This window comes from Salminus brasiliensis, chromosome 1 (genome assembly GCF_030463535.1).
Source record: "Salminus brasiliensis chromosome 1, fSalBra1.hap2, whole genome shotgun sequence".
Taxonomy (NCBI): Eukaryota; Metazoa; Chordata; class Actinopteri; order Characiformes; family Bryconidae; genus Salminus; species Salminus brasiliensis.
This window is the reverse complement of record NC_132878.1, coordinates 543059-555897: the sequence shown is the minus strand read 5'-3', so window position 1 is coordinate 555897 and position 12839 is coordinate 543059. Positions and strand designations below refer to the sequence as shown.

Sequence of the window (12839 nt, the reverse complement as noted above, 5' to 3'; positions counted from 1 at the left end):
CACCTGGCTTTTCATGAGGACAGGTAAAATGAGAAAGTGTGTTAACAGCCAGTTCATCATCAGTGCTTTCTCTGTACCTTCTGTCGGGGTGTGTTGCTGCTCTTGCTGGGTGCTGAGTTGTGTGTCTGGAGCTCCTGGTCTGGTTGGGCCCAGCGCACAGCTGACATAGAGCTGCTCAGACCACCACCCTCACCCTGTGGCAGCTCTGTAAGGCACAAAGGCCTCCAATCAGAGAGAGGATAAACACAGAGGTGTGTGGCTGATAATGTCCAGAATGAGAGTTTCTGACTCTGACAGAATATATTACACAGGGCTTATCATAACAAAACTGATCATGATAATGATTACATGTCGCCACATTGCTCTGATATACTATACAGTGTACACTACATGGACAAAAGTATTGGGACACCTACACAATTGCACCTACATGATCTTTTCTGAACTCCCATTCTAACCCCACAGGCTGTATTAATCTGGAGCTGGTCCTCCTTTGCTCTCAGCTCTACCAGCAGTTACTGAGTCAGTTGGAGGCTTTTCTGTACTCTGCTCTGAGCTCAGCACTCGGCCCTGACCCCGCTCTGTAACTTTACGTGGTCTGACAGACACTCGGTGGCTGAGCTGCTCTCTGTGAGCTGTTCCTCCTAAACTCTTCCACTGTTCAATAATAACACCACTCACAGCTGATGGAGGAAGATCTAGGAGGGAGGAAATTTCACCAGCTGACTTGTTGTTGTTGGTGCAGCGGTGTCTCCTATTACATACAGAACCACGCTGGAGTTCAGTGAGCTCTTCAGAACCTCCCGTTCTTTCACTGATGAGTGGAGGAAAGACAGACTGCAGACTGCAGACTGCAGGGCAGACTGCAGACTGCAGGGCAGCACTATATCAGCTTTTGCTTCTGCTCGGTCTCTAAACTTCCTGGCTCTGACTGAGACGTGGATCACCCCGGACAACTCTGCAACTCCAGCTGCCTTGTCGTCTGCCTTTGCCTTTTCCCACTCTCCACGAAGGACTGGCAGGGGCGGCGGCACCGGTTTACTTCTCTCTCCTCTGTGGCGCTTCAGCCCGCTCTCTTTTTCTAATCTCGACATTTCCTCTTTTGAATACCATGCTGTTACTGTCTCTTCTCCCACTAGACTTCTCATCATTGTTCTCTATCGTCCTCCTGGTCCTTTGGGCAGTTTCATTGATGAACTGGATGTTCTCCTGAGTGGACTCCCTGTTGACGCCCCACTTATTCTACTCGGCGACTTCAACCTTCCATCAGAGAAACTCCAGTCTTCATGCCTTCTCCCAATCCTATCCTCTTTTGATCTCGCGTTCAACCAGTCTGCACCAACACACAGAGCAGGGAACACTCTGGACCTGATCTTCAGCAGACCTGTCCCTGCTCTGGATGTGGCTGTGACTCCTTTGGACCTCTCTGATCACCACTTTCTCTCCTTCTCACTCCCCCTCTCTGCTCCTTCAACTACCACTTCTGCAAGTTCTTCCACTCTTCACCGCAATCTTCACTCTGTTTCCCCCTCAGCTCTTGCCTCTACTGTCCTGACCACTCTTCCCCATCTTGAATCTTTCTCCTCTCTCCCACTTGAAACTGCTACAGACACTCTCCTCTCTTCTATCTCCACCTCTGTCGACCTTCTCTGCCCTTTCTCCCCTAGGTCAGCAAATTCTTCTCCACCTTCCCCGTGGCTGTCAGATGTTCTCCGCAACAACCGTAGAGAGCTAAGACTGGCTGAAAGGAAGTGGCGGAAGTCACAACACGACTCCGACCTCCACTCCTATCAGTCTCTTCTCTCAAGTTTAAGAACGGAAGTTGCTGCCGCCAAAGCATCTTACTACAGGGGGAAATTGGAATCCTCTGCATCTGACCCACGCAAACTATTCACCATCTTCTCCTCTCTCCTCAACCCTCCTACTCCCCCACCTCCCACTACCCTGTCTGCAGATGATTTTGTCTCCTTCTTTGAAGAAAAGGTTGACAAGATCCGCCGATCCTTCCCCCCTGCCTCTACCCCCCTCTCTAGGCACTGCCCTCCTCCTCCCTCTTCTCTGACTTGCTTCTCTCCTCTTTCCACAGATGACCTCCTACATCTTCTCACCTCCAATAATCCTACCACCTGTCCACTAGACCCTATTCCATCCCCTCTGTTCCAAACCATCGCTCCAAACCTCCTCCCCTTCATCTCCTCTATCATAAACAGCTCTTTGTCATCAGGTCAGGTACCATCGGCCTTCAAGTCTGCCAGAGTCGTGCCCATCCTAAAGAAACCAACTCTAGACAGCTTGGACATCGGCAACTACAGACCTATCTCTCTTCTCTCTTTCCTCTCAAAGATTCTCGAACGTTCCGTCTACAACCAACTGTCTCTCTTTTTCACTCTGAACAATCTTCAGGACCCCCACCAGTCTGGCTTCAAAGCTGCACACTCTACTGAAACTGCTCTCATTGCAGTTACAGAGAAGCTCCATGCAGCTAAAGCTGCCAGACTGTCCTCGGTTCTGATCCTTCTTGACCTCTCCGCAGCTTTTGACACAGTGGACCACAAGATCCTCCTGTCTATCCTTGCCGGTCTTGGAATTACCGGCTCTGCATGGCAATGGTTCGCATCATACCTGCAGGGACGCTCATACCAGGTAACGTGGCAGGGCGACACGTCCGCTCCTTGTAGTCTCTCCACTGGCGTTCCACAAGGCTCAGTTCTTGGTCCTCTTCTTTTCTCACTCTACACTCACTCTCTTGGTAAAGTGATATCCTCCCATGGATTCTCTTACCACTGTTACGCCGACGACACTCAACTCATGCTCTCTTTCCCACCGTCTGACACACAGGTCTCCACCCGTATCTCAGCCTGCCTCGCCGACGTCTCGTCTTGGATGGCGGCTCACCACCTCAAACTCAACCCCAGCAAGACGGAGCTGCTGTACATCCCGGGAACTGCTGGACCAAGAAACGATCTTGCCATCACCTTCGAGAACTCACTGGTCACTCCCTCTACTGAAGCCCGCAGCCTTGGTGTAGTGATGGATGATCAGTTATCGTTCTCAAGTCATGTTGCAAACGTAACTCGGTCCTGCAGATTTCTTCTGTACAACATCCGGAGAATTCGACCCTTCCTCTCTAGAGAGGCCACCCAGGTGCTTGTTCAGTCTCTCGTTACTTCCAGACTTGACTACTGCAACTCTCTTCTGGCTGGTCTCCCTCTGCGCGCCATCAGGCCCCTGCAACTCATCCAGAATGCAGCGGCACGGGTCGTCTTCAATGTCCCTAAATTCAGCCATGTCACTCCACTGCTGCGTTCTCTCCACTGGCTTCCTGTAGCTGCCCGCATCAGATTCAGAACCCTGACGCTGGCCTACAAAGCCAAGAACGGACCAGCCCCTCTGTATCTAATGGCAATGGTCAAAAGCCGATCCGCACCAAGAGCCCTTCGAGCTTCAAGTACGGCTCGGCTCGACCCACCATCCCTCAAAATCCGCGGAAGACAAGCGTCCAGGCTTTTTTCTGTCCTGGCACCAAAGTGGTGGAACGAGCTGCCCCTGGGTGTCCGAACGGCCGAGTCACTCGCTGTCTTCAAACGCAGACTGAAGACCCACCTCTTCAGAGAGTACTTGGACGAATAGTTCTATGGTCGCCTTATTGTATTGTGTTTAGCAATGTCTAAGCTTGGAGGTATCTTTTGTATTAGTCTATTCTAACTAGCTGAGGTTTTCTTGGGTAAATAGCAAAGCACTTTGTAAGTCGCTCTGGATAAGAGCGTCTGCTAAATGCCGTAAATGTAAATGTAAATGTAAATGTATTGCAAAAGCAGATTTATATAAACTCACTGATCCGTTTCTCCTTTAGAATGCTCTTCATCTTTGCAGACCACCTTCACAGCATCTGTGTTCAACCTACCAAAAAAACCCCAAAACCCAACACATCGAACATGACATTTAGGACTCTGGAATCCCATCTGCACGATAAAGCAAATATTCAGTCACTCCCATCTCAAGCAACACCAGACTATAAATAATCTAAAGCCCATGTGAAGCTTCCATCTGCCTTGTGGCAGACAAGGGTTCGATACCTCGGCTGGGGGAGACGTTACAAATGAGGAGAGCGATGAGTGGTTGAAATATGAATGGAAGTTCTCATAACACTCAGCATGGCGTCAGTTTACGGATACAATCCGTCTGCTGCAAGTGGAGGAGGGTCGACATGCATGTGCTGATCTGCACCAGTAGCCAATTCCATCTGAAAAATCAGTTTGTCGTGCATGTTTTATTATTTCATGAGATTTTATTTATTTGTTTGAAGCAGTAATCTGACCTTCAGTTTCCAGTATTTTGGTCTCTCCTTATTTACAGAGATATAAATCTGGTCTCATAGGACTGGAAATAACTGCCCAGCACTGTTGCAAAGATGGCCGCCAAGTGAACAGATTTGAGCATAGGGACTTTGTCATGACTCAGAAGTATTTAGATATAGAGTAACTAATAACATATAGAAAACCATCTGATTACATTTACACTATACAATAAAAATGTCTTTATTAGACACATACAATTATATTCTGTCTAATATGTCTCTTCTAATTTAATATTTCTCTAATCTAAAATAATCTAATCTCTTTCTGAGATTGTTTCAAGATTATTATTAGATTCTTGCTTCTCTAATGTAGTAACTGCATTCTCCAATTAAGTTATTTTATCAACTGAGTGTTTTTAAGCTTTTTTATTGAAATAAGCAAATTTATATATTGTTATTTGAAATAAGCATAACTGTCTGCATATACATTTTTAAATATGCTAAATTATTTGCCAGTGTAATAAAATACATTTACTATATAAAATGATTTAAAAACAAGGCTGAATAATAAGTTAAATTACCATGTATTATTTTAATCACAAACTGTGAAATGGTGGATATACTTACTAGATTTTGAGATTTAATTCAGTAAGACTTTACTTTGAGTTATTCATTTAACTCCTCCAGCTCCAAGTTTACTCATTTATCTTACTGAACATGTTCAACTTCAGCCACCAAAGGCCACACTTTTAAAATTCTTCAAACTGGTTCCTAAAATGTTCTATTTTTTAGAGTCTTTAGCTGAGGAAAATCTCTTTACACTTCAGAAATCTGTAGACAACCCAAATTATCCTTCTATGGCATGCTCAAAATTAAAAGCTTGAAGAATGCAGTTTTTAAAACAAGAAACCAAACTGATAGAAATCGAACCTACATTCTGACCTTCTGATCTCGTTGACTGGATCTGAGCTTTATATGAATATTCCATAAGATCAGTTTAACTTTAGTTTTACAGTTTAAGTCTGATCTAGATCTCATAGATGTAAATTAAGGATTAACACTTTACCTCCCACTGTGTCTGGAGATGGTGTGGCCGAGACCGTAGTCCTGTAACACACACTCAGTGTGTGAAGATCGGAATGAAGAGTGGAACACATTTATGATACTGAGTGACCTTTGTCCATCATATCTGTATTGGATTATTATACTAAGGCCAGGTAAGTCTGTCCTCCTGCAGCAGGGTTGTGTAATATACCGTGGTGTGTGCAGACTGAATTAAGGCTGACTGATATGGTAAAAATATAAAATCATGATAGACAATATTTACGAAATCACAATATTTTTGTTGATGTGTGAGAATAAGTTGGGACAGCAGCAGTGTTTTACAAGTAGATCACAATTCAATTTATCACAGTACTGATAACAGTATTTACCTCTAATTATACACAGTGATATATACACCACTGGTCAGATGTTTTGTTAAATCTATTAAATCTTCTATAAATCTTCTATTTTTCTTTGGAAAACAAGAAAAGTCTACTAGGCAACTTCAAGGTGTGGGTTATCCTGGGTTAAATATGTGTTAAACATCTGTTTTGCTATGTAGTCCTGGTGGAGGCAATGGTCAGAGCAGGGAGTAGACTAGCAACCTGAAGAATGGGCCAGTGGCCTGAAGAACAGGGCAGTGGCAGCTAGCTCAAAATGCTTTGTGAGCAGGATGAGGCAGCAAAGACAGCCAGGACCAAATGAAAACAAGTAGCAGTAGGTAAGATACCATGTGTCAGCCCAGCGGCGCCGCACCCCCCCCCGGGGGCGATTCCGGGCCGCGATCCACAGGCTCCTGGGGTCTTTTAAGTTGATGTTGGGTTGATTTCTATGTTCAGGTACTTTCTGTTTCACCACCCGTTGTCTACCAAGGACTTTTATGTTGACAGCGGTCGAAGTAAGACGCCATGTTTTCTGTTTATCTCTGATTTGTTTCACCTGAGTGCTGGGGTACAAAGGGAGCAAACGCAGATGCCTCGGTGCCGAGAATTACTCTTGCGATGCCAAGCTGTGAGGTTGGCTTCACGTTCAGGAGACTTCTAGGGAGGTCTACGAGTTCAAGTAGTATATGCTCTTTTGGAGCGGTTTCATGTTCAGGAGTTCACTGTCTGGTTTACCGGTTGGTCGCCAGGGAGATTTGGCGTCCGGTTCCCTAGCACCTGAGTCGAGTAAGTTCATCAGCGCCTGACGAATGCGGTTTTGGGGTGAGGCTTTTGTTTACTAGTTTCATTGGTTCTTTTGCGTTCTAGCCTTCCTCCCCCTGTTTGATTTGTCCCCTCTCGCTTTGCTCCCGGACTACTTTCCAGCCTCAGGTGGTCTTCCAGGTTTCTCCCGTTTCAGTTTTCACCTGTTTGTTTTCTGTTTCTGTTTATTGGACCCTGTACTTTGCTGCCTCGTTTTTGTTGTGTTTGTTTGTTTGTGTTTGGTCTTTAAAGACTATTTTCTTGCATTGCTCTGTCCCTGCGAGTGTTCCCTTGTCTCGCCTAGCCAGCATGACAGAATTCTTGGCTGACACCCTCTGAACAGGGCTCCTGGTCGGCTGCTCAATACTCCCTGGAGTTCCGTACTCTGGCGGCAGGGAGCGGATGGAATCAGCCGGCCCTCTTGGCCCTGTTTCATAACGGGTTGAACCCCCGTCTGCAGCGGTAGCTGGCCTGTCTGGGGCGAGATGTTGGAGCTGGACGACTTCATCGCGCTTGTGATCCGGCTGGACCAGCTCCTAGGTCGCCCTACTCACCTCAGACCCCACGGAGCTGGGGGATCGGTCGCCTGCCCCAAGAAGCAGGCCAGCCAAGGTGCGCCAGGAAGTATAGTACTCTCCAGTTCAGCGGGTGCGGCGGCCTCCGCCTCACCAAGTACACCGGTGAGTGAGCCCATGGAGGTGGGTCTCGGCCGCTTGGCACCGGAGGAACGCAGTCGTAGGACCAGAGAGGGGCTGTGCTTCTACTGCGGGGAAGCGGGGCATCGTCGCAGAGACTGCCAGAGGAGGATCCTGATGGCTTCTCGCCCTAACACCGATGGGCGCGGGGAGGGGACTCCTCGCGCTAATGCGGTGAGTCTGCCCGTTCCGGGGCTAGTGTCTAGCTCGATCTTGCCAGTATTAGTGACCTACCAGTCCCAGTGTGTGTGTGTTGCAGCGTTGATCGACTGCGGTGCGGAGGGGAGCTTCCTGAGGGCCGACATCGTGCAGCGTCTGAGAATCCCGGTGGAGGAACTCCAGAGACCTCTTCGCATCACCACCCTGGACGGGCAGCCCATGGGTCCTCGCCCCATTACCCACGTGACCACTGGGGTCCACCTAGCCGCGAGTTTCTTACACCAGGAGGAGGCCTCACTGCTGGTACTCCCGGCCTCCGAGCATGCTCTGATACTAGGTCTGCCATGGCTTAGTAAACATAACCCTCACATCTCCTGGCCAGACAGGGAGATAGTATCTTGGTCCTCATATTGCCGCACACACTGCCTCAATCTCGCCCCCCCTTAGCGTCGGGTCCACCTCTGTGGAGAGCCCTGAACCAGAATCCCTAGTCGTCTTGCCGTCCGAGTATGAGGACCTTGTAGATGTCTTCTCTAAGTCCGGTGCTGCTAAGCTTCCCCCCCCACCGCCCGTACGACTGCGCCATCGACCTAGTAGAGGGAGCGGTCTTACCCAAAGCACGAGTTTACCCCCTCACTAGGGAGGAGGAACGGGTGATGGAGGATTATATAGACGAAGCCTTAGCACAGGGGTACATCACGCCGTCTAAGTCTCCTGTAGCGTCAGGGTTTTTCTTCATTCAGAAGAAAGGGGGGTTGAGGCCGTGTATAGACTACAGGGCACTTAACGCTATTACCAGGCGCTTCCCCTATCCCATGCCGTTGGTCCCGTCTGCCCTTGAACAGTTGCGAGGGGCCCGGGTGTTTAGCAAGCTGGACTTGCGCAGTGCGTATAATCTCATGCGGATCAGGGAGGGGGACGAGTGGAAGACGGCGTTTATGACCACCAGGGGGCATTACCAGTATCGGGTCATGCCGTATGGCCTAGCCAACGCCCCCTCCGTCTTCCAGTCATTCATTAATGACGTCCTGAAGGACTACCTCGGACGATTCGTGGTGGTCTTTCTGGACGACATACTGGTGTACTCCCCCGACCTGGTCACCCATGTGCGCCTCGTCCGCCTGGTCCTGGCGAGACTCAGGTCCCACCAGCTGTTTGTTAAATTAGAGAAGTGTGTGTTCCACGTGCCGGAGATACCTTTTCTGGGTTACATTATCAGCGAGCGGGGGGTTCTTATGGATCAGGCAAAGGTTCAGGCGGTCCTGGATTGGCCTTCACCAGGCTTGGTCAAGGAAGTACAGAGCTTTCTAGGGTTTGCAAACTTCTACAGGAGGTTCATTAGAGACTTCAGTAGTTTGGCAGTGCCCATCACGTCAATGCTTAAGGGAGCCCCGCGGCGCATCACTTGGACTCAAGCGTGCTTTCACGTCAGCCCCATTGTTGCGCCACCCCGAACCCCGTAGGCCGTTCGTGGTGGAGGTGGATGCCTCCAGTACAGGGGTGGGGGCAGTCCTGTCACAAAGACAGGAGGTAAGCGACTGCTTACACCCCGTTGCGTTTTACTCAAAGAAAGCTCACAGGAGCAGAGCGGAACTACGCGGTAGGGGATCTGCCCACCCATTCCTAGTACTTACTGACCATAAGAACCTCGAGTATCACCGGCAAGCTAAGTGTCTGAACCCCAGGCAAGCCAGGTGGTCCCTGTTTTTCGCCAGGTTCGTTTCACATCACTTACAGGCCGGGCTCCCGTAACACTAAGGCGGACGCCCTCTCCCGCATCCACCAAACAGCGGAGGGGGGGAGGTCGACCCGGTACCCTTGTTACCACCTTCTGTCTCAGTCGCGGCGATTCGATGGGACCTAGATACGGAGATAGCCGAGGCGCTTTCCCGCACCGTCGTTCCCGCAGTGTGCCCCCCTGACAAGGTCTACGTACCGAGCACGTTCCGGGAGAGGCTCATTGGTTGGGCCCACGCCTCTCCAATGGCCGGCCACCCAGGTGAGACCCGTACTTTCCACCTACTGGCAGCCAAGTACTGGTGGGAAGGGATGCGGGCTATAGTATAGTTGCTTCCTGCAGCACCTGCGCCCTGTGCAAAACCCCCAAGACGCTCATGCCTCTGCCCATCCCAGACCGCCCGTGGTCTCACCTGGCGGTGGACTTTGTCACGGATCTGCCCGAATCGGGGGGTTACACGGTGGTGATGACGGTGGTGGATCATTTCTCGAGGGGGGTTAGGTTCATCCCGTTCCCTACGCTGCCGACCGCTATGCAGGCGGCTCAGGCCCTGGTAGACCACGTGCTCTGGAATTTTGGAATCCCGGAGGACATAGTATCAGACCGAGGGGCCCAGTTTACATCCCGGGTATGGGGGGCGTTCTGCGAGCATCTGGGGGTGAGCGTGAGCCTTTCCTCTGGGTACCACCCTCAGTCTAATGGCCAGTGCGAGCGCACTAACCAGGGAAGTTTCTACGGATCTACTGTCACGACTACCCCAGCGACTGGTCGCGGTATCTGGTTTGGGCCGAGATGGCCCAGAACTCGCTGAGGTGCACGACCACTGGCCTCACCCCCTACCAGTGTATGTTAGGCTACCAACCCCCGTTGGCCCCTTGGACTGCTGCGGAGACCCGAGTGCCAGCAGTCGATGCATGGATGCGCCGCAGCGAAGCCGTCTGGGCCAAGACCCATCAGCACATCCAGACCTTCCTGCGGCGCTATAAGACACAGGCCGACCGGAAGCGTGGGGAGACCCCATCATACGCGCCAGGAGGCCGTGTATGGGTCTCCACACGGGACATGCGGACTGGTCTTCCGTCCCAGAAGTTGGCAGCTAAGTACATGGGTCCATACGAAGTTGTCAAACATATTAACGAGGTTTCTGTTAAGGTTCGTTTACCCCCTCACTCACGTATACATCCGGTGTTTCATGTGTCGCAGCTCAAGCCTGTGGTGCCTGGGCCCCTGGACGAGGCCACCCCGGCGGACATGCCGCCGGAGCCTGAAGAAGTGGAGGGGACCCCCGCTTACACGGTCCAGCGAGTACTGGACTCCCGACGGCGCGTGGGCCGACTTCAGTATCTTTTGGACTGGGAAGGGTATGGTCCGGAGGAACGCTCCTGGGAACCTGGCTGGAAACGTCCTGGACCCGGCATTTTCTGTTTATCTCTGATTTGTTTCACCTGAGTGCTGGGGTACAAAGGGAGCAAATGCAGATGCCTCGGCGCCGAGAATTACTCTTGCGATGCCAAGCTGTGAGGTTGGCTTCACGTTCAGGAGACTTCTAGGGAGGTCTATGAGTTCAAGTAGTATATGCTCTATCAGAGCGGTTTCACGTTCAGGAGTTCACTGTCTGGTTCACCGGTTGGTCGCCAGGGAGATTTGGCGTCCGGTTCCCTAGCACCCTAGTTGAGTAAGTTCATCAGCGCCTGACGAGCGCGGTTTTGGGGTGAGGCTTTTGTTTGCTAGTTTCATTGGTTCCTTTGCGTTCTAGCCTTCCTCCCCCCATTTGATTTGTCCCCTCAATCAAATCAACAACATAACCCATAAAAGTGCCAATGAAACCCACTGTGTTGCCAAGGAACGACAACTTTTCCAGCTTCACAAATAGACGGTTATTCAACAGAAGCAGGAGAACCCGTCTAACATGACCTATGAGCTATGAATGAGAAAATTCTCAAGACAGAGACATACTTATCCAGGGCCTCTCTCAGTACTTCATTAATAAACCGCTGGAAGACAGGTGGTGCATTCATGAGCCCAAAAGCCATTACCCTGTACTCATAGTGTCCTAAGTCTTTCGCTTCAGATTAGTGAATATGGAAGCCTGCTGCAGTGCCTCAAAGGTAGCTGGTATACAAGGAAATAGGGGTCCTTTACTGTAATTGCATTAAGTAATTGATACAGGGGCAGAGACCCACATTCTTCTTTCCTACAGAGTAGAAATCCACCCCTGTGAAGAAGAGGAACAAATAAAGCCTGACTCTAGAGCCTCTCAAATATATGTGTCCATAGAAGATGAGAAGCCTAAGTAAGATACAGTTCTAAATGGTTCAATGTTGGAGCCTACCCATAAAATGGGTTACTGGGTGTGATGTGTAACTGGACCAGAGCCCAGTGACTACCCACCAATTGCAAGGAGTATTTTTAAGGGCTCTAGGAATTGAGACCGCCTACTTTTCAGGGATGCCCACCCTGATTCTTTGGTAAAATATCTGCAGAAATAAGACACAGAGGAGCTATCACTTTAATTCCTTCAGTACAAGATCAGACTTTAAATTGCTGAAATTCAGAGTTCTATGTAAATTCGCTGTCCAGGTGTACTCACACATTAGCACTGAGAAGTCTGATCTACGCATCTCTGACCTACGTCTCTGACATTGCTTCTACGTAACTCTGAAAAGGTGTCCTGAGGTCTGAGTTTGTAACAGTAATATTTAACTTTGCAGCACAATGCAATAATATCTCTCACATATAAAATAAAACAGAACTGGTTCAGCTGTGCAGTTCTACACAGTGAACTCTAGAGAGCAGGAAATCGTCAGTGCAGATTAAACTGAAAGTGAAAACATTAGACTGCACTTGTTTGTTCAAGAAGGGCTGAGGTGAGTAGCAGCCAACCGTCTGTGTTTCAGAAAATACAGCTGTAGAAATAAAGTGTGTTTTAATTTAATAATTGACTCACAGCTTCTGCAGGTTGTGTTTCTGATCACTATAAAATCAGCTGATCTCTCTCTGACTTTATTTAAGAAGAAGAGCAACTTTCACTTTCTCTGAGGGCGTCAGTCAGAGGGAGGTGGAGAAGATGAGTTCTGGGAAAGGTGAGGGTTTTTTTTTTACCCGTGTGTCTGTAATCATACAGACAGGAGGGTTTGAAGATCATGAGCAGTTGGACCCCAGAACAGGAAAGCACTTATACATTGCTTGTTTATTCTCTAATCTGAGCTACCCATGCAAATATTCAGGATGTATACAACCATGTTTAACTGCAGTGGGTCTGGAGCCTACGATGGAATCACTGGGCACAAGGCAGCAATATCTCCTAGACTGCATTTATTGCATGATTTCACACACAGTATTTCACTCACACCTAGGGGTTATTTAGCACCAATTCACCCAGCATGTGTGATTATGGTCAGTGGGTGGAAACAAGTACCCAGAGGAAACCCATACAGACACAGGAAGAACACACTAAACTCCTCAGACAGAGACCAGAGCGAGGATAAAACCCACAACTCTAGAAGCTGTGTGACACACTCACTACATGCTGCATCAAACTTTTACATACTTTTATATATATTTAATTTATAAGACTTACAAAATGATCATGCTGTGTATTTGTGTAGAATCAGATACGTTCAGGATGATAACTGTGTGTTTTCTGTTCTAGGAGACCTCAAGTTCCTGTCCTTTGTGTCTGGAAAGACTCTGGGTTCAGATGAGGGATTCATAAGAAAGCT

The 12839-nt window shown here is 49.1% G+C and overlaps 1 protein-coding gene across 1 annotated transcript in view; it reads right to left on the bottom strand.

Annotated features, from left to right (window-relative positions):
* Positions 1-3865, bottom strand: part of LOC140575699 (zinc-binding protein A33) — a 16744-nt gene extending 12879 nt beyond the window's left edge. The window contains exons 1-2 of the mRNA XM_072695953.1: positions 3835-3865; positions 78-205 (exon numbers count right to left, since the gene is read on the bottom strand). Coding sequence (XP_072552054.1) covers positions 78-205; positions 3835-3865 — 159 coding nt within the window. The remainder of the gene's footprint in view (positions 1-77; positions 206-3834) is intronic.
* Between the last annotated feature and the right edge of the window lie 8974 nt (positions 3866-12839).